The 21,522-nt window shown below is 40.0% G+C and overlaps 1 protein-coding gene across 1 annotated transcript in view; it reads left to right on the top strand.

Annotated features, from left to right (window-relative positions):
* Positions 1-21,522, top strand: part of HYDIN (HYDIN, axonemal central pair apparatus protein) — a 347,261-nt gene that overhangs the window by 141,517 nt on the left and 184,222 nt on the right. Inside the window, 4 exon segments of the mRNA XM_027516055.1 lie at positions 3,151-3,218; positions 13,617-13,852; positions 16,286-16,386; positions 18,705-18,840. Coding sequence (XP_027371856.1) covers positions 3,151-3,218; positions 13,617-13,852; positions 16,286-16,386; positions 18,705-18,840 — 541 coding nt within the window.

The raw sequence follows: 21,522 nt of genomic DNA, 5'->3' as shown, positions 1-21,522 counted from the left end.
AACCCACTCCAGTGTTCTTGCCTGGAGAATCCCAGGGACGGGGGAGCCTGGTGGGCTGCAGTCCATGGGGTCGCTAAGAGTCGGACATGACTGAAGCGACTCAGCAGCAGCAGCAATGTCTGAATAGATCAGGATGTACTTGGGTTTTCCACTGTGAATAACAGTTTAGAAATCTTCTAGGAACCTTCTTACAAGTAAGATTGGACTAGTTAATACTCCAGGTATTCTGTGAAGGTTAGGTCTCTTAAGTCTCTGGACCTTACCATTCATACCAGCTCCCATGCTTCTTTTTTTTTTTTTTTTTTTTGAATGTTCACTCCTTGTTTCTTGCAAAGGAAAGGAAAATCTGGCTGTGGAAAGAATGTTTATTTCATCCTAAAACTAATTACAAATTGCTAAGAGAAATATTCTTGTGTAAATTGCATTTGTCCAGAATTGTTCTAGCATGTCATACCACAAACAGTAATTTTGAAAACTTGGTAAATATCTGGTGTCACAAATAAATGTCTAATGATAAAGGTTGAAATACATGTATAATTTATTATTTATTTTCAGTTCCACACAGTAATACTCATTTTACTTATGACTTTGCCAGGGATACTCTCTTGGGCCTTATAGCCCAGGAAGTCTCTATAAAGTTTATATTGTGGATTCTGAAATTTTATTTCTTGTTCTTTTACTGTCAGGTAATCTTCTTTCCTCAATACCACATAATTTTAGCTAGTATACATTGAAAGTTATCAAAACTATTGCTGAATTTTTTTCTATTTCTGTTTATTTCTCCGGCTGCATGACACAGTACTTAAAGTGGTTGGATAAACAACACTGTACAATTGAAGTGGTTTTTTAAAATTACCTATAAGCAATTTTGTACTCTCCTATTTTTACATATGTGACTTTATGAAGTTTAACTGTAGCATATTTTCCATTTAGTCTGTTTTACCTAACATCATAATAATTCAATCACTTTATTTCTTAGTCTTTAACATTCTAATCTTAACAGACCACTGCATTGGTGTTGGGGACCATCTTGGCAGAGACTGTCCTAATATTCAGAATCCCTGTTTGAATGGATGTGACAGCGTCTAAGCCCAGTTGGTATTCAGCTGCCGTTCCCTTAGTTATATGTGCCTTTGAACAAATGCGATTTTTTCTGCTTCACTGATTAAACGACTGCATTGTGCAGTTTTGTGATCTTCTTTCCTATTTCTTTATGCTTTTGTGCACCGCAGACACTTTTGATCTATTTGTTACTTTGGCCTCCCCCAAACTTTTTTTACAAGTATCTAATCTGTAGGCTCATTTGACTTCATTCTCAGCTAGATCCTAATTCCTCCTGAGTACCAGCCGCTCCTTTTGAAACCACTTTGGATTATTAGCATGAAATAGAACAGATGGTCCTGGGAAAGGCTTTTAGAATTGAAACTTCCTGTACTGAGTCTTTGTTGTCATCTCTCCTCCCAGGCTTGCAGGAGCCTCTCAACATATTACAGTCAGATTTCTAGCAGCCGGAAGTATCACAGGGACACCAAGTGCGTTCAGCAGGGCATGACACACCTACATCACCAGCATCTGGATCTGGGTGGGTTAGAAGACTCAGGCTTGGTGGGATTTCTGGTATTTGTGTGTCTATAACTTTTGAAAGCCTGGCACACAAATGGGGAAATAGTTCAGTTCTTACCTTTGGTCTAGAGATTTTAGGGACATGGACCACGGAAAAAGGCAAGAATAAGCAAGTACCTGATATATTAGTTTTCTATTGCTGCTGTAACAAATTACCACAAACTCAGCTTAAAGCAATACACACATATTATTTTAAGTATGGTCTTACTGAGCTAAAATCAAAGAATTGGCCAGGGCTGTGTTTGTTTATGGTAGCTCTTGGGGAGCATTAGTTTCCTAACCTTGTTCGGCTTTTTGATGCCGCCCACAGTCTTCAGCTCATGGTCTCCCTCCTCCATCTTCAAACCTAGCAAAAGCTGGCTGAGTCCTTCTCACATTGCCTCACTCCTACCTTGTCTTCTGCCTCCATGTTCTGATTTTAAAGACCCTAGTGATTACATTGAACCCAACTAGATAATTCCGGCTAATGTCCGTATCTGGCATGCATGCCTGCTAAGTCACTTATGTCGTGTCCAGCTCTCTGCAACCCTATGGATTGTAGCCCTCCAGGCTTGCATGGGGTTCTTTATGCAAGAATACTGGAGTGGATTGCCATGCCCTCCTCCGGGGGATCTTCCCAACCTAGGGATTAAACCTTCATCTCTTACATCTCTTATATCTCTTACATTGGTAGGCAGGTTCTTTACCAATAGCATCACCTGGTAAGCCCAATTTCCTTATTTTAAGTTCAGTTAATTAGCAACTTCAATTCCTTCTGCTACCTTAATTATTCTTTGCCATGTAACCTAATATATTCATAGATTTTGGGGGTTGTTAGCACATAGACATCTTTGGGGACCATTATACTATCTACCACACCTGAAGTCAGCTAGAAGCTATGGAATCTCTATTATTTATTTTAAGCTAGAGCATCACTCCAAGATCATCACTGCAAGAGCCTTGCATGAGAGGGAAACAGAAAATCAACAGCTAAAGATTCCTTAAAGCCCACCCATTCCCATCTTCTCTTTTATATGTTAGGGAAAAAACTGAGACCTGCAGAGGCAAAGTGATTGACCAAGATCACAGCTAGTTGGTGCTAGGAACTGGATTAAAACAGGTTTATAAAAGTGTGGGCCAAGGAATATTGGTATCATTGATAGTCTTTGATGTCTATACCTGGATTAGACCTATAATTTTTTCTTGTCTGAGTTAATAACTTTTCATGTTGTGTTTCTCATCCACATTAACATTTTGTGCCATTAGTTCAGTGATGTATCTTCTCTGCCTCATCACTGGTAGGAATATGGTGATAAGTTAACCATAGCATCATTTGCTAAAACCCAAAGGTTTGAGAGTTGTAAAGGAATTTTAAGAACCATTGTGATTGACCATTATCTCACAGTTTCTGTGAGTCCTAGATGATGCGGTAATTGATTAAATGCCAAATTATGGTTTTCAGTGCTCACTGTCTGCCCACTTCTTGATTGTTACCTTGAAGTCACCGGATTCTCTTTCCATTCCCTCAGTGTATATTCTTACTTTCAGAGGCTGTGTCATTGGACCTACCTTCCATTTTAATGTTCCTGCTCTGCATTTTGGTGATGTTTCCTTTGGTGAGTACTTTTCCATTTTAAATTAGATATTGAGAAAAATTCCTTTTCCCTCTACGTGGGAGGGAGAAGGTTTACAAAGAATTTCTCTTACCATTTTGTGTAGGCAATAGCTAAGAGGTTCTAGAATTGTTTTTCCTCTCTAGCACTTTGGTGCCATTTCCTAGTTTTTAGGTGAACATTTTAGCTATGTGCTGGACACTAGTTGTCAGGCCATGGGTGTCCACCCCAGTTCCTGCAACAGAACAACAGAATGCTTTATGTTTCACTCCACTATCTGAACATTCTGAACACTCTGTTTTTATGCAGATTTTGACTTGCCACTTTGGCCACACAGCCTGTTAACAGAGATGCTCTCAAGTTTAAAGTGAACTCAATGGTGGTTTAAGTCAGGTGTTTTATCACTTCAAACTGAAGACTCTTCTTTATTGTTGTATCGACTTTTTACTCACTTGCTTCCCTGAGTCGTTTTCTCCCATCTGAACTTCCCCAATAATAGAAATGATAACAACAGTGGAAGCAAATTTACTTATTAATTGGTTCTTTCTTGTACTCCAATTGCTGCTAAGTAATAATATGAAATATGACATTTAAACGCTTTAGCAATCCTAGGGGGAGGCACTCTTTAAGGTTCCCATTTTAAAGATAGAAGACCTGAGCACTGGAACAGTTAAATAACTCCCAAAGGTCACACAGCAATAGCAGAATTAGTACTTCAATTGAGATCTATCTAAATCATATTTTGTCAACTTGGGTGTTGACAGTTGCACCTAGAGAAGCAAAAATTGATTCCTGGGGGTTGAGAAAACTTAGATATAACAATGGTTTGTGTCCAAAGGTCCACCCTACCCAACCGAATCTTTTTCCTTGGTATTTATTTCTCTTGTTAGAGAGAATTGAGTCTAATTAAAATAGTATTTAATTAACTGATTTGATGATATAAAATTAGTTTATCACAATGGTTCTTTTTAGGAGGTAATAATTTTTTAAAATTGAGAAACCCTGCTGCTACTGCTAAATCACTTCAGTCGTGTTCGACTCTGTGCGACCCCATAGACAGCAGCCCACCAGGCTCCCCCATCCCTGGGATTCTCCAGGCAAGAACACTGAAGTGGGTTGCCATTTCCTTCTCCAATGCATGATAGTGAAAAGTGAAAGGGAAGTCGCTCACTCGTGACCTCAGTGACCCCATGGACTCCAGCCTTCCCGGCTTCTCCATCCATGGGATTTTCCAGGCAAGAGTACTGGAGTGGGGTGCCATTGCCTTCTCCGAAGTCTGAATCTTTATTCCTTAATTATTTCCATTTTGTTCTATTGTTTTCCATTTTGACTTTTAATTCTTTTGCTTCATTTCAAGTTGGCCCATCTAACTTGGGGAAAAATATTTCTTAAGAAAAATCGTAATGCCTTTATAAATTGCTTTAACATGTGGGTGTTGTAAAAGTTTTTGAAAATTCAGAGCACATGTATTTATACAATGCCTGTACCCTGACCTATGTTATAATGGGTAAGGCACATACCATAAGAAGGTTTATATAAATGAAGTTGAATGTCTCTTCATGTAGAATGTGAAAATGGCTAGAGAGATGTTTACAAATCTGTAGGGCATATTAGAATGATAGACTCCTTTGAAGGAAAATAAAAGTGACCTACAACTTGAAGGGTAACCGTGAAGGGTAACTGTGACAGATGCACAATAAGAAGCGATACAGAAGCTAGACTCTTGTGATGTGAGAGGCTAGAAGATGCTACAGAGCCATGACCCAAGACTACCCAAGTCTGAGATCTGAGAATTTACTTACCTTCAAAACCCAAGAAGCCTTTTCTTTGAGTTTGGAGACAGATTCCTTAATCTTCTGTCTGTTATGACAAGAAAGGTTAATAATAGCATACCCTTTTTTCTTGCCAACAGGAAATCTAAGGCTGTTTGATTTTCATAACACTTGGGTCAGTGAATTTAAGCTACTTTTCTGTGCTTCTGGATTCTGCACTGACCAAAGTTAGGAACAGTTTTGTAGCAATCTTTCAAAATTATCTTGTGATAATATTTTCAAATTCCAGAATTGGAACTAGAGTCTTCATGACTCCAATACCAGGTATCATGTATTTCTCCAGGTAGATTGGCCTCCTACCACAAAGAAACATGGTTCATTGGAGAATTATTTATTTGAAGCTCTGTAACTATTACCCCACCTATGCAGGTAGGGCTTTGATGAGAGAGATAAAATAAAGCATGTTACCGGCTCAGGGATGAAAGACTAATAGAGGTGTACATCGGTAGTTCCAGATGCAAGAGAGAAAGAACTGTTACAGAAGCCAACCAGACACAGGAGGACTTCTTAAATTATTTCAGGATGACATATATATTGTGTGGAGTTAAGCAAGGTCTGCAGGGATTGTAGTAGGGCTGGGTAGTACAATAGGGTAGCTGAAGTTGATCATATCAGCCCCTTATGGGCACTAAGGCCCATTCTTGAAGAGGTATCAGTTATGGACTAGTGGTGGAGACTTGGCATTTACTTGATTACAGATAAAGATCTAGATTTGGCATCACAGGGTCTGCTGGTATTGATGATATTAGGATATTGTAATTACCATAAAGTAGGTAAGAGGTAATAGTACTATTGGTTGCTATCTAAAATATTTAAAGTATGGCTATAGCAAGCAGAGATAAGAAAGCCTTCCTCAGTGATCAGTGAAAAGAGATAGAGGAAAACAATAGAATGGGAAAGACTAGAGATCTCTTCAAGAAAGTTAGATACCAAGGGAACATTTTATGCAAAGATGAGCTCAATAAAGGACAGGAAGGGTATGGACCTAACAGAAGCAGAAGATATTAAGAAGAGATGGCAAGAATACACAGAAGAACTGTACAAAAAAGATCTTCATGACCAAGATAATCACGATGGTGTGATCACTCACCTAGAGCCAGACATCCTGGAATGTGAAGTCAAGTGGGCCTTAGAAAGCATCACTATGAACAAAGCTAGTGAAGGGGATGGAATTCCAGTTGAGCTATTTCAAATCCTAAAAGATGATGTTGTGAAAGCGCTGCACTCAAGAGGCCAGCAAATTTGGAAAACTCTGCAGTGGCCACAAGACTGGAAAAGATCAGTCTTCTTTCCAATCCCAAAGAAAGGCAATGCCAAAGAATGCTCAAACTACTGCACAGTTGCACTCATCTCACATGTTAGTAAAGTAATGCTCAAAATTCTCCAAGCCAGGCTTCAGCAATACGTGAACTGTCAACTTCCAGATGTTCAAACTGGTTTTAGAAAAGGCAGAGGAACCAGAGATCAAATTGCCAATATCTGCTGGATCATCGAAAAAGCAAGAGAGTTCCAAAAGAACATCTATTTCTGCTTTATTGACTATGCCAAAGCCTTTGACTGTGTGGATCACAATAAACTGTGGAAAATTCTGAAAGAGATGGGAATACCAGACCACCCAACCTGCCTCTTGAGAAATCTGTGTGCAAGTCAGGAAGCAACAGTTAGAACTGGACATGGCTTTTGTTTGCTGGAAGATTTTTGATTACAGTTTCAATTTCCGTGCTTGTGATGGGTCTGTTAAGATTTTCTATTTCTTCCTGGTCCAGTTTTGGAAAGTTGTACTTTTCTAAGAATTTGTCCATTTCTTCCACATTGTCCATTTTATTGGCATATAATTGTTGATAGTAGTCTCTTATGATCCTTTGTATTTCTGTGTTGTCTGTTGTGATCTCTCCATTTTCGTTTCTAATTTTGTTGATTTGATTTTTCTCCCTTTGTTTCTTGATGAGTCTGGCTAATGGTTTGTCAATTTTATTTATCCTTTCAAAGAACCAGCTTTTGGTTTTGTTGATTTTTGCTATGGTCTCTTTTGTTTCTTTTGCATTTATTTCTGCTCTAAGTTTTAAGATTTCTTTCCTTCTACTAACCCTGGGGTTCTTCATTTCTTCCTTTTCTAGTTGCTTTAGGTGTAGAGTTAGGTTATTTATTTGACTTTTTTCTTGTTTCTTGAGGTGTGCCTGTATTGCTATGAACTTTCCCCTTAGTCCAGACGGCTTCACAGCTGAATTCTACCAAAAATTTAGAGAAGAGCTAACACCTATCCTGCTCAAACTCTTCCAGAAAATTGCAGAGGAAGGTAAACTTCCAAACTCATTCTATGAGGCCACCATCACCCTAATACCAAAACCTGACAAAGATCCCACAAAAAAAGAAAACTACAGGCCAATATCACTGATGAACATAGATGCAAAAATCCTTAACAAAATTCTAGCAATCAGAATCCAACAACACATTAAAAAGATCATACACCATGATCAAGTGGGCTTTATCCCAGGGATGCAAGGATTCTTCAATATCCGCAAATCAATCAATGTAATACACCACATTAACAAACTGAAAAATAAAAACCATATGATTATCTCAATAGATGCAGAGAAAGCCTTTGACAAAATTCAACATCCATTTATGATAAAAACTCTCCAGAAAGCAGGAATAGAAGGAACATACCTCAACATAATAAAAGCTATATATGACAAACCCACAGCAAACATTATCCTCAATGGTGAAAAATTGAAAGCATTTCCTCTAAAGTCAGGAACAAGACAAGGGTGCCCACTTTCACCATTACTATTCAACATAGTTTTGGAAGTTTTGGCCACAGCAATCAGAGCAGAAAAAGAAATAAAAGGAATCCAAATTGGAAAAGAAGAAGTAAAACTCTCACTATTTGCAGATGACATGATCCTCTACATAGAAAACCCTAAAGATTCCACCAGAAAATTACTAGAAATAATCAATGACTATAGTAAAGTTGCAGGATATAAAATCAACACACAGAAATCCCTTGCATTCCTATACACTAATAATGAGAAAACTGAAAGAGAAATTAAGGAAACAATTCCATTCACCATTGCAACGGAAAGAATAAAATACTTAGGAATATATCTACCTAAAGAAACTAAAGACCTATATATAGAAAACTATAAAACACTGGTGAAAGAAATCAAAGAGGACACTAATAGATGGAGAAATATACCATGTTCATGGATTGGAAGAATCAATATAGTGAAAATGAGTATACTACCCAAAGCAATCTATAGATTCAGTGCAATCCCTATCAAGCTACCAACAGTATTCTTCACAGAGCTAGAACAAATAATTTCACAATTTGTATGGAAATACAAAAAACCTCGAATAGCCAAAGCGATCTTGAGAAAGAAGAATGGAACTGGAGGAATCAACCTACCTGAGTTCAGGCTCTACTACAAAGCCACAGTTATCAAGACAGTATGGTACTGGCACAAAGACGGAAATATTGATCAATGGAATAAAATAGAAAGCCCAGAGATAAATCCATGCACATATGGACACCTTATCTTTGACAAAGGAGGCAAGAATATACAATGGATTAAAGACAATCTCTTTAACAAGTGGTGCTGGGAAATCTGGTCAACCACTTGTAAAAGAATGAAACTAGACCACTTTCTAACACCATACACAAAAATAAACTCAAAATGGATTAAAGATCTAAACGTAAGACCAGAAACTATAAAACTCCTAGAGGAGAACATAGGCAAAACACTCTCCGACATACATCACAGCAGGATCCTCTATGACCCACCTCCCAGAATATTGGAAATAAAAGCAAAAATAAACAAATGGGACCTAATTAACCTTAAAAGCTTCTGCACATCAAAGGAAACTATTAGCAAGGTGAAAAGGCAGCCTTCAGAATGGGAGAAAATAATAGCAAATGAAGCAACTGACAAACAACTAATCTCAAAAATATACAAGCAACTCCTACAGCTCAACTCCAGAAAAATAAATGACCCAATCAAAAAATGGGCCAAAGAACTAAATAGACATTTCTCCAAAGAAGACATACAGATGGCTAACAAACACATGAAAAGATGCTCAACATCACTCATTATCAGAGAAATGCAAATCAAAACCACTATGAGGTACCATTTCACGCCAGTCAGAATGGCTGCGATCCAAGAGTCTACAAGCAATAAATGCTGGAGAGGGTGTGGAGAAAAGGGAACCCTCTTACACTGTTGGTGGGAATGCACACTAGTACAGCCACTATGGAGAACAGTGTGGAGATTCCTTAAAAAACTGGAAATAGAACTGCCTTATGATCCAGCAATCCCACTGCTGGGCATACACACTGAGGAAACCAGAAGGGAAAGAGACACGTGTACCCCAATGTTCATTGCAGCACTGTTTATAATAGCCAGGACATGGAAGCAACCTAGATGTCCATCAGCAGATGAATGGATAAGAAAGCTGAGGTACATATACACAATGGAGTATTACTCAGCCATTAAAAAGAATACATTTGAATCAGTTCTAATGAGGTGGATGAAACTGGAGCCTATTATATAGAGTGAAGTAAGCCAGAAGGAAAAACATAAATACAGTATACTAATGCATATATATGGAATTTAGAAAGATGGTAACAATAACCCGGTGTACGAGACAGCAAAAGAGACACTGATGTATAGAACAGTCTTATGGACTCTGTGGGAGAGGGAGAGGGTGGGAAGATTTGGGAGAATGACACTGAAACATGTAAAATATCATGTAAGAAACGAGTTGCCAGTCCAGGTTCGATGCACGATACTGGATGCTTGGGGCTAGTGCACTGGGACGACCCAGAGGGATGGTATGGGGAGGGAGGAGGGAGGAGGGTTCAGGATGGGGAACACATGTATACCTGTGGCGGATTCATTTTGATATTTGGCAAAACTAATACAATTATGTAAAGTTTAAAAATAAAATAAAATTAGAAAAAAAAAAAAAAAAAAGAACTGGACATGGAACAACAGACTGGTTCAAAATAGGAAAAGAAGTAGGCTGTATATTGTCAAGGCTGTATACTGTCACCCTGCTTATTTAACTTATATGCAGAGTACATCATGTGAAATGCCAGGCTGGATGAAGCACAAGCTGGAATCAAGATTGCTAGGAAAAATAATAACCTCAGATATGCAGATGACACCACCCTTATGGCAGAAAGTGAAAAAGAACTAAAGAGCCTCTTGATGAAAGTGAAAGAGGAGAGTGAAAACATTGCTTAAAGCTCAACATTCAGAAAATGAAGATCATGGCATCTGGTCCCATCACTTCATGGCAAATAGATGGGGAAACAGTGCAAACAGTGGCTGACTTTATTTTTTTGGGCTCCAAAATCACTGCAGATGGTGACTTGAGCCATGAAATTAAAAGACACTTGCTCCTTGGAAGAAAAGCTATGACCAAATTAGATAGCATATTAAAAAGCAGAGATATTACTTTGCTGTAATGTCCGTCTAGTCAAGGCTATGGTTTTTCCAGTGGTCATATATGGATGTGAGAGTTGGACTATAAAGAAAACTGAGCACTGAAGAATTGATGCTTTTGAACTGTGGTGTTGGAGAAGACTCTTGAGAGCCCCTTGGACTGCAAGGAGATCCAACCAGTCCAGCCTAAAGAAAATCAGTCCTGAGTGTTCTTTGGAAGGACTGATGTTGAAGCTGAAACTCCAATACTTTGTTCACCTGATGCAAAGAGCTGACTCATTCAAAAGACCCTGGTGCTGGGAAAGATTGAAGGTGGGAGAAGGCAATGACAGAGGATGAGATGGTTGGATGGCATCACCAACTCAATGGAGCTGAGTTTGGGTAAACTGGGAGTTGGTGATGGACAGGGAGGCCTGGCATGCTGCAGTCCATGGGGTCACAAAGAGTCGGACATGACTAGTGGCTGAACTAAACTGCTGGAGATTGTGATGGTAGGATTGGATGCTGGATGACATATCTAATAATTAATTAGTTTGACTAACACTACAGTATCGAGAGAGTTAAAGTATAGAATTTGGGTAGTGATTGTCCCTGGAGGAACACTGGGGCGATAACTCCTCAGATTGATCAAGGAATGAAATGGACCAAATCATCAGTGGTATGCCAGGTGATAGATCAAATGGGGCAGGATATGTATCTGCAAAGTCATTATTTTTCAGGTGGTACAAGAACTTGCTGAATGAGAATAAGAAATTTGGAAGGCTCTAGGTTCTCAGTGGATTTGACCATTAGATAATTTAGACAGAGAAATTAGGGTTTGAGGGCAGAGTTGTTGGGATAAATAAATATAAGCATCAAAAAATACACACGGCCTAGTATGAACTAGCAGTATTTTACTCAAGGAGAAGTATTTAAGTTAACTTTAGGAAGGTATGAAGTAGAGAGTTATGGGCAAAGCTTATTTGTCGTGATCATAGGAAGTTCTTAGAAAGATTGGCAGAAGAGATTATAGTAGGCATAAGCAAAGCCTAGATTTGAGGAAGGGATCATTAGCAGTAAAGGGAAACACAACAGTAGATATCAGAAGGATTAAGGATTAATATGACCTTAAGGTAGCAATAGAGAAAAATATGGCAGAATGATAAGAACGAAAGTATACAAGGTAAAGTGTGAAACTCAGTAATACCAGGTGTGTTGCAAAATCTTGTTCTGTCACTCACGAGCAGAATCTTTCAACTTCATGTAGAGTCTGCTGCTTCTGAGGATCTGAGAATAGCAATCTATTGCTGAAGGTCACTGATTTCTGAAAGTTTATTTTAGCAAATTTCCACTTAAGATCTCCAGCTGTCAGAATTGAAAATTTCCCTTTGCAGCCTTGCGATCTTTTGCCCCTAGTTTCCTTAAGTTTCTTCTTCGGGGCTTTCTAGGTCAGATGAAAATGCACATCTTGAATGAGAATCAAACCTCCTGAGACTGCAATCTTTTAAATGATTATTTAAGTACTGGGAGAGATATGAAGGTGTCTCTTTGAGTCTTTGAGGCATTCTGGCCAAGCATGTTGTTAATTATTTGAAGAAAAGGCACATAGATGTTGATTTTTTAAAATGTATTAGATGTAAAGTACTTGCATTCAGATGGACAATAGAATAGTAATTCGGATTTGATGCAGCCAGAAACCTAGGAATAACATTTGTATTAATGAATGTTTGATCTTTAATAAAGCAATATCCTCTTTTGGGGGGCTTCTACACAAGCAATACAGGCTATTACAAGTAGTTGTACAAGGAATTGTTCTAGCTAGAAAGTTTTAATTGACTTTATTCTCAGAAAAACTTACAGATTCAGGAACGTAGTCTGGGCAGTGGTTTGGAAAGACACATGTGAACCTTTATAGGATCCACTTCCAAATTACACCATACATTTGAAGAGTGTTTATCCTGTAAATGGTAAGGTAAAATAAGAAGGAATCTGTAGTTTTAAGAGTCATTTTGAAAAAGTTAAGAGAAGTCAGATGAAGCAATTATATGATTGTGAAAATGACTTTCTAGCAATATCTCTGGAGTTTCTAAGAATAATCTTTCAAGTGCCCTTAATCACACAATTCTTCCATAAAATGTCTCTTCCAAGGAGGTGTGAAATTAGAAGGGAGACGTGGTTGTGTTTCCTCCAACAGTCCTAATGTGTAGACAAAGGCTCAGAGAGGGAGAAGTAGATCAGTTCAAAATATTCCCAGCAGTACTGCAGCAGTTACTCCAGGAGACCAGTTGTACTTCATCAGAGTAGGTTTCAACATAGAGAGAGAAGTGTTTACATCCAATAGAAATATGCATGTTTATTCTCTTGTGGTTTTAGATCATTCTTGTTCTGAAAATGGTAGCAGATACAATGACCACCTAGGGAATCCAAAATCAGAGTTTGGTTTATTGCTTGCCAGGCAAGGAGGAGCCACAGCTCTTAGGAAAGGAGCACGAGTCTCCCTGAACTGAATCTAGGAGGGCTAGAAATAACACTGAAAAGCAGTTTTGTCTCAGGGAGGTGAAAGCTTTGGCCAGCTAGCCTTTGGCCAGCTCAAAAGCAGACCGTAAAGTCTCTCTCAGGAGAGACTAGTATTCGATTTTGTGTCATCCACTCTAAGAGCAAGAGCCTGACAAGTCTAGGATGAATTATATAATGTGTTGGCAGGCTCTGGGTCACACAGCAAGCAAAACTGCGTGGGCTTCTCCTTTCACACACCAGCAAATAAAAAGAGCAAATATACTGCTATTCCTTGGGGGAAATTGTATTTCTATGTAAAAATCAAATACAAAATGTGCTTCTAGAAGATTACTCAACAGACTGATTATAGAGACTGCCTCTGGAGAGGGGTCTGGATGATGACAGAGTGGTTTGTTTCATGTCTATTGTTGTTACATAGTAAATGCATAATAAGTACTCATTGAATGAATGAGTGAAATGTATTTATTGGTTGTGCAACTGAAAACAATACCGGGGAGAGCTGGAAATAAATAGCAGTGATGAACTGCCTGTCCAGTTCATTTAAGAGGTTTGGCACTGAGAGGGGAGGTTGAAGTTAGAGGGAAGCTATCATAGGGCATTTATTTCTCACCTTATATTTTGTTTTCCAGGGTTTCCTCATACCTTGATATGTTCCCTCAATAATACCTCCTTGGTCCCCATGACCTTCAAACTGCGTGTCCCTGGGGATGGTGTTGGCCAGCAAAGCATTTCAAGTTGTGAGCAGTATTCAGACAACCAAAAACCATTTTGGAACAAGGATGAATTACCTGTAATAAGACCAAAAGAATTCACCATAACCCCCAGCTGCGGTACCATTCGCTCCCAGGGATTTGCTGCTATCAGGGTAAAGTGCTCAGCCTTCCAGCACATGTAGCCATACAGCTGAACTGTCAAATAGTTACTGAGACCACATCTAGCATTTGCTTTATCTGCCCAGTGTCAATGAGAGGGAGTGCCTCTAATTCACATGGAAAAGTGGGTCTATTTCTACAAGGAAGTAAACTACTGTGGCAAAAGAAACCAGATACAAATAGATTGGGCCAAAGAACTGACACTGCTTCAGTAGGTTTCCATCAGTCTGAATGCGTTGCCTGTATCAGAACAATGGATTCTAGTAATTTCTGCTGAAGTCACTGCTCAGTGCCTAATAGTTCACTCATCAATATTAAGAGCTCATTGACAATCAGGTCTTCCATTAGACTCAAATCATTTATACTAGTAAGTATCCAGGTTTATGCCCCAGATGATATCCAGTTTATTCAAGTTTTTAACCTGAATTTGAGCTTCCTGGTGAATGTGGATGTGATGTTCCCAGCAGTGTTTTAAGGTCCACAGTGTGACGCTTGGCTTATGGCCTCATAGTGCCAACAGCAGAATTGTTCCAAAGCTAACTAAAAAAGGTTTTAACTGTCTCCCATCATTTACTTTTGCTTCTGGAAGCAGTTAGGTCTAGCAACACTGAAGGCTGCTAATTTTAAATGATTTTATCTCTTCTGGAAAAGAAAAAATGACTTTACAGCTAAGGTGATAATTTTCTCTTTAGTCATTATCTTTCAATATTTAATTCAGCTGTGAATTTTACCCCCCAAATTTGCTTTAAATGCTTTATAATACCTCACCATGAATTTATTCATCCTAAATCTATTCTAGGAGGTTTCAGCTTTTCTAAGGGTTTCTTCAGGGATACAGTGAGGTTTGATATCACATATTGTTGTAACTTCCCATTTGGGCTCCTATTACAAAATACCAGAGACAGGGTGGCTTATAAACATCAGAAATTTATTCTTACAATCTGGAGGCTGGAAGTCCGAGGTCAGAGTACCAGCATGGTAGGGTTCTGGTGAAGGCTATTTTTCAGATTTCAGACTGCTGATGTCTCCTTGTACCCTCACCTGGTGAAGGGATGAGGGAGCTCTCTGGGGCCTCTTAGAGGGGCACTCATCCTGCTCAAGAGGACTCCACCCTCATGACCTCATAACCTCCTAATAATCAGCACTTTGAGAGTTAGGATTTCTGCATGTACATTTGCGGTGGGAGGTGGGGACATCAGCATTCAGATCAGAGCAGTTGCTAATTGTGACTTGCCCAAGGAGAGGTGCAGCTGCAGTGAACGAATTTATTTTTTACAGAGTAGTGCTTACCTTACATATTACCTACTATTCCCCCCCTTTTGTGGATCTTCTCCCACGTAGTTCAGGAAGATTCTAGAAGACAGCATCTGTCCAGCAGGTTTCTGCCAGAACCACTTCCTCTAACCAGAGCTCAGAGACATAAGTCAGGGTTAGAGCCAGTCCAGGAATCTGGACGCTGTAGTGGCTGCTTCTCTCCAAAGCTGCCAAGTTTTCCTTCCAAATCAGCGACTCCCTCTTTGCTTTATTTTTCCTTTGTATTTCAGAAAGCTTTCTCCAAGCCTCAGTTTTCCCTCCTGATCTGCACTTTAACTACGTCTATCTGGATTCAAATTTGCATCCAACAATTCCCTTTCCAACCAAAAAAATTTTAATTAGTACCTGATGCATAATTTATAGATAGAAGAGCCATAACCTATGCCAGAAGCTGTTTTCTACACTTACAAGTATCTCTTCCAATACAAATCATTTAAAGCAATTAAAAATTGTGACAAGGCTTCAAAAGCCTAAATGTCAAGTTTCACAACAATAAATACAAACATAGGGTAAAATATATTGGTCAGATACTGTCCTTGGATTAACCTTTCTTCAGAGTTTCCTATTTTCTGCTCCAATAATGAATACGGGAGGTGGGGAGGAACGACAAGATTTTGGTTAAAAAAAAAAGACTAGTTTATTTCTCACACCATTTCTATCACTGACTTGGTTATATTCATTTATTTTGCCGTAAGTGAAATCTAGCTGTGGTGTTTTATTGTTGTACTGAATTTTCAGAATTTATATAGCCCAGAGGCATAGGGAACACTTTAAATTGCAGTAATTAAAGTTTGTTTGATGTTGATGTCCTTCAGGGCCTGGTTTTCCCTCATGCCAGATCTGTGGCTCCTTTGATACTACCCCTCAGAATTCAGCAGACCTATTATACCAAAAGCCGTTTGTTAGAATCTAACCTGGCCTTTGAAACAACTCAGCATGCCCTGACCCTGAAACGGAGCCTGTTTAACTAAAAATGTTAAATGCCATACATCCTCTAATAAAGTACTTAGAAACCACACTCATCCGTGTGCTCCTCTCCTGGCCCGCTTCTCCCCTGTGCAGGGGGAGAGCTGGCCTTTTAGAAGAGCAGCTTTTTACCTTTTTCTTTCCAGGTGACCTTATGCTCCAACACTGTGCAGAAATATGAGCTGGCCCTGGTGGTGGATGTGGAGGGCATCGGGGAGGAAGTGCTGGCACTCCTAATTACAGCAAGGTATCACACTCACCTGCTTTCTCTTTCCCAGTCTCCCCTAAGCCACCAGTAATGGGCTGGCTCTCGAGGAGGAAGGCAGCACAGGAGCAACCAACCAGTTTGCTGCCTTTCCTGAGAAAGGAAGAAGAATCTGATATTGGAGTGACAAAGTTTTATATGAGAAAACGCAGCTTTGGTGGAGATATGAGGAGGGACGCGTATGTTAGGTGTTAAGTATAATAGTGTTCTTTAATGGGCCTGATTTTCCATGTATATACTTGACAAGGTTTTATCAGGAAGAGATGAGCAGTTGCTGGTTTTTATTTTTATCTTTAAAGATAGTACTCCAGAGTTCTGCAGCAGAAAGAGTGGTGCTCATGGCCCTGCTCCAGGACATTGTCAGTAGGACTTAAAGGCAGGCTGCAAGTGGCCCCCCAAAACGAGGCCCTCACTAACATCATAAACTTCTCAGAACCATCACAACTTGTCTCTCTTTTTTAATAGAGGCAATAGTGGGTCCTGGAGTCAGGTTAAGATCCTGGCTCTGACATTTGTTGACTGTGTCTCCTTCCCTAAATTTACAGCCTTTCTCAGCGTAGTGTGTCACGTACTGATGCTGACCACGGTCCTAAATAAAATCATAGGCCGTGCTCTTGCCAAAGTAAACAAGTGTCAAGATCTGGGACCTGATAGTGTGTATGAAAATACCATCTGAAGGAAACAGGCAGTATTCCAGTATCTAGAATGTAGGACCTTCATGAACCTTAGGAAGATGTACATTAAAGAAGGTACAGGTATGCTGGTTGGTGGGGTCATCATAACCAGCACCATTTCCTCTGTCTTGGGCTTGAGTGAAGTCAGGGGACAGCCCTAAAATAACTTGAAGGTCAAGTTCTTGCCACAATCTGCTTAATATTCCCTCCAGAGACTTCACTAATCATTTGTTCAACAACAGTGGAAAAACTCTTTTGTTTGGTCTTCTCTATCCCAAAGTTTGACCTTTTGTCTAGGCTTGCATTTCTTTTCTATTTTTCTTTTATTCTGATACTTTCCAATGCCTTTTCCCTGCAGCTCTAAGTAGAAAATCCTGAATTTTAAAAAAGTGGGGGATGGGTTCTAGGAGGCTATGAGTTTTCTAGCATGTATACTCTGTGACCAAGTCAAATGCTAAGAGTCCTGTCAGCCCCGATGTTTCAGGCAGTAAAGGATAAGCTTTACCAGAATCGCTGGGTCAACTGACAACTCCCATTCTAACTAAAAGTGAACCCTCATCTTGCGCTAAAACCCGAACTTGCGGTCAAGACTCTATATCACTACTTTTGGAGCAGTCTGTAAGGACTGCTCAGACTCTCAACAGAGGAGCTGCTTTCAGAACGTGCTCCCTAAAGTGATTCTCCCAGAGAGCCAGCAGTGCGAGTGGCCGGGCAGGGACCGCAGGCTCATCCTCTCATACCGAGCCATCAGGGGGTCCCGCGCCGTCCCTTCATTCACACCATCTTCTGTGTTGCCCCAGGAAGAGTTGATGCTAATGTCGGTCCCTCAGATTATCTTCTTTCTACCTATGAGCAAAAATGGGACTCTGGGAGGGAGAGTAGCTGGCTCCAGCTGTGCTCGGTGAGGTCGGCATCTGCACCTGGCTCTGCCTGATTCACACGCCGGCACTCCTCACCTTGGCACTGCGCCGTGCAACTGCAGCAGGGCGGGGCAGACCTGGGGACTTAACAGACGCAAAAGAAAACCCAGGCCACCTAATAACAGGCCAGTCTGCACACACAGGCCTTCCATCCCTCCCTCCTCTCCCCCACAACACCCCCTTCACACTGAGCACCACTGTCACAGTGCCAGTTCTGGGTCGAGCAGCTGCCTGAGCCCACTGATCTGAGGCAGCTGTTCCGCATGGAAATTAGAATTATTACCATTATTTAGATGGTGCGAGCTGTTGCTGGTCCTCAGGGGACTCTGACTGGTCCAAAGTGTCACAGCGAGTCAGGACCCTGTTTATCACGGAAACAGATGCACTATCCTAAGGAACTTGTGCTTTGGGGGCTCCTCGCCAGAGAAAAGGCCAAATATGAAAAACAATGGAAATGTTAGTCATTACCCACAGAAGACAGTGTTTAAGGAGTCCTGCTTCTAGCCCTTTTTTGATTAAAAAGTGGTTACTAGGGGCTTAGAGATGACAGGAGAGAAGATGTGAAAATGATTAATGTAGTTATTAGAGGAAAACTACTGTGTGACAGTGACAAATGTGTTTAACTTGGGACTCTGTGTCCTCCATATGTAAACAAGCTCTCCCTTCATCCTTTTGAATTCTTTAATGGGCTCCTTCCCTCGAGCAGGTGTATTGTACCTAACCTCCATGTGGTTAATACAGAGGTGGACTTCGGGCGTTGCTTCCTGAAGTATCCATATAAGAAAACGATCCAGCTTGTCAATGATGACAACCTCCCAGGATGCTACCGGGTCCTGCCTCAGGCAAGTTACTCTATCCGTTTTCAGTGTTGCTTTTCATTCAGTTGAATTCCTTCAGTGAGAAAGAGAAGTCCTTTGAAAGAGCCATTTTCCTGACCACATGATCTACGTAATTCTGATTTTTAACTGTGGGATAACCTGGGGGTGGGGTTATAAAGCCACAGCTGGATTGCCCCCTGTATAAGTGAGCAGCTGCAGGTTGAAACAGTTGTTAATTTCCGAGGGAAATTGCCTTTGATAAAGAGGGGAAAGGGTCAATTAGGCCAACATGCAGAAGTTGCACCTGCAAATTATTGCCTGTGAATTCACCATGCATGGGAAATAAGGCAGAGCTGGGAGTTCTCATTTATCTCTATGGCTGTGACTTGAACAGAATCACTAAGATATGCTAATACAGTATTTATAAATGAACTTTTTGTACCAGAAAGCTAGAGATAATATATGAAGGAGAAAGGAGGAACTGTTCCGTAATGTTTTATGAAATGGATCTATCCACATGCCATTATACCTATCTAGGTGGGAGACTAAGCACTATACCTATCTAGGTGGGAGATTAAGCACTTAAACACTTGGACAAACAATTCAAAAATATCTGTATAGACTCGAGTAAATGGAAAGTGACTAATGAGATACAGTTTACCAAGGAAGTGTTTGGGTTTAAGACTCAATTCTATAAGTACTACTCTAATAAAAATTCATGCAGAAAATCAAATGGTTTTATTTGGCTACAATTGCAAAATAAAAAACCAGTGAGGTGACTCCATGGTGCAATGAATAGTGCACTGGACTTCCAAAAGACCAGTGTTGGGGCCACAGAACCAAGGCAGGTTTAGGCTGCATCAGCCCTGGGTGTTCTTTGGAAGGAATGATGCTAAAGCTGAAACTCCAGTACTTTGGCCACCTCATGCGAAGAGTTGACTCATTGGAAAAGACTCTGATGCTGGGAGGGATTGGGGGCAGGAGGAGAAGGGGACGACAGAGGATGAGATGGCTGGATGGCATCACCGACTCGATGGACATAAGTTTGAGTGAACTCCGGGAGTTGGTGATGGACAGGCAGGCCTGGCGTGCTGCGATTCATGGGGTCACAAAGAGACGGACACGACTGAGTGACTGAACTGAACTAAACTGAAGAGTTTTATAATTTCTGGTCTTACATTTAGGTCTTTGGTCCATTTTGAGTTTATCTTTGTGTGTGGTGTTAGGAAGTGTTCTAATTTCATTCTTTAACACGTAGCTGTTCAGTTTTCCCAGCACCATTTATTGAAGAGGCTGTCTTTGCCCCATTGTATATTCTTTCCTTCTTTGTCAAAAATAAGGTACCCATAGATGCATGGGTTTATTTCTGGGTTTTCTGTGTTGTTCCATTGGTCTATATTTCTGTTTTTGTGCCAGTACCATTCTATATTGATGACTGTAGCTTTGTAGTATAATCTGGAGTCAGGAAGGCTGATTCCTCCAGCTCCATTCTTCTTTCTCAAGACTGCTTTGGCTATTTGGGGTCTTTTGTGTTTCCATATGAATTGTGGAATTTTTTGTTCTAATTCTGTGAAAAATACCACTGGTAATTTGATAGGGATCACATTGAATCTGTAGATTGCACTTGGTAGTGTAGTCATTTTCACCATGTTGATTCTTCCTACCCAGGAACATGGACTATCTCTCTTTCTGTTTATGTCATCTTTGATTTCTTTCATTAGTGTCTTATAATTTTCTGTGTACACTTCTTTTGTCTCCTTAGGTAAGTTTATTCCTAGATATTTAATTCTTTTTGTTGCAGTGGTGAATGGGATAGATTCCTTAAATTCTCTTTCTGATATTTCATTGTTAATATATATAAATGCAAGTGATTTCTGTGTATTGATTTTGTATCCTGAAACTTTGCAAAATTCACTGATTAGCTCTATTAATTTTCTGATACTATCTTTAGGGTTTTCTATGTACAGTATCATGTCATCTGCAAACAGTGAAAGCTTTACTTCTTCTTTTCCGATCTGGATTTCTTTTATTTATTTTTCCTTTCTAACTGCTGTAGCTAGTACTTCCAGAACTATGTTGAATAATACTGGTGAGAGTAGACACCCTTGTCTTGTTCCTGATCTTAGGGGGAATGCTTTCCGTTTCTCACTATTGATAATAATGTTTGCTGTAGGCTTATATATATGGTCTTTACTATGTTGAGGTAGGTTCCTTCTATGCCCATTTTTTGAAGAGTTTTAATCATAAATGGTGCTGAATTTTGTCAAAGACTTTTTCTGCATCTATTGAGATTATCAGTTCAGTTCAGTTCAGTCACTAATTCATGTCTGACTATTTGCGACCCCATGAACCGCAGCACGCCAGGCTTCCCTGTCCATCACCAACTCCCAGAGTCTACCCAAACCCATGTCCATTGAGTCAGTGATGCCATCCAACCATCTCATCCTCTGTCGTCCCCTTCTCCTCCTGCTCTTAATCTTTCCCAGCATCAGGGTCTTTTCAAATGAGTCAGCACTTTGCATGAGGTGGCAAAAGTATTGGAGTTTCAGCTTCAACATCAGTCCTACCAATAAACACCCAGGACTGATCTCCTTTAGGATGTACTGGTTGGATCTCCTTGCAGTCCAAGGGGCTCTCAGGAGTCTTCTCCAACACCACAGTTCAAAAGCATCAATTCTTCGGCGCTCAGCTTTCTTTACAGTCCAA

The sequence above is a fragment of the Bos indicus x Bos taurus genome, chromosome 18, assembly GCF_003369695.1.
Source record: "Bos indicus x Bos taurus breed Angus x Brahman F1 hybrid chromosome 18, Bos_hybrid_MaternalHap_v2.0, whole genome shotgun sequence".
Lineage (NCBI taxonomy): Eukaryota > Metazoa > Chordata > Mammalia > Artiodactyla > Bovidae > Bos > Bos indicus x Bos taurus.
This window is presented reverse-complemented; position numbering and strand designations above follow the sequence as displayed.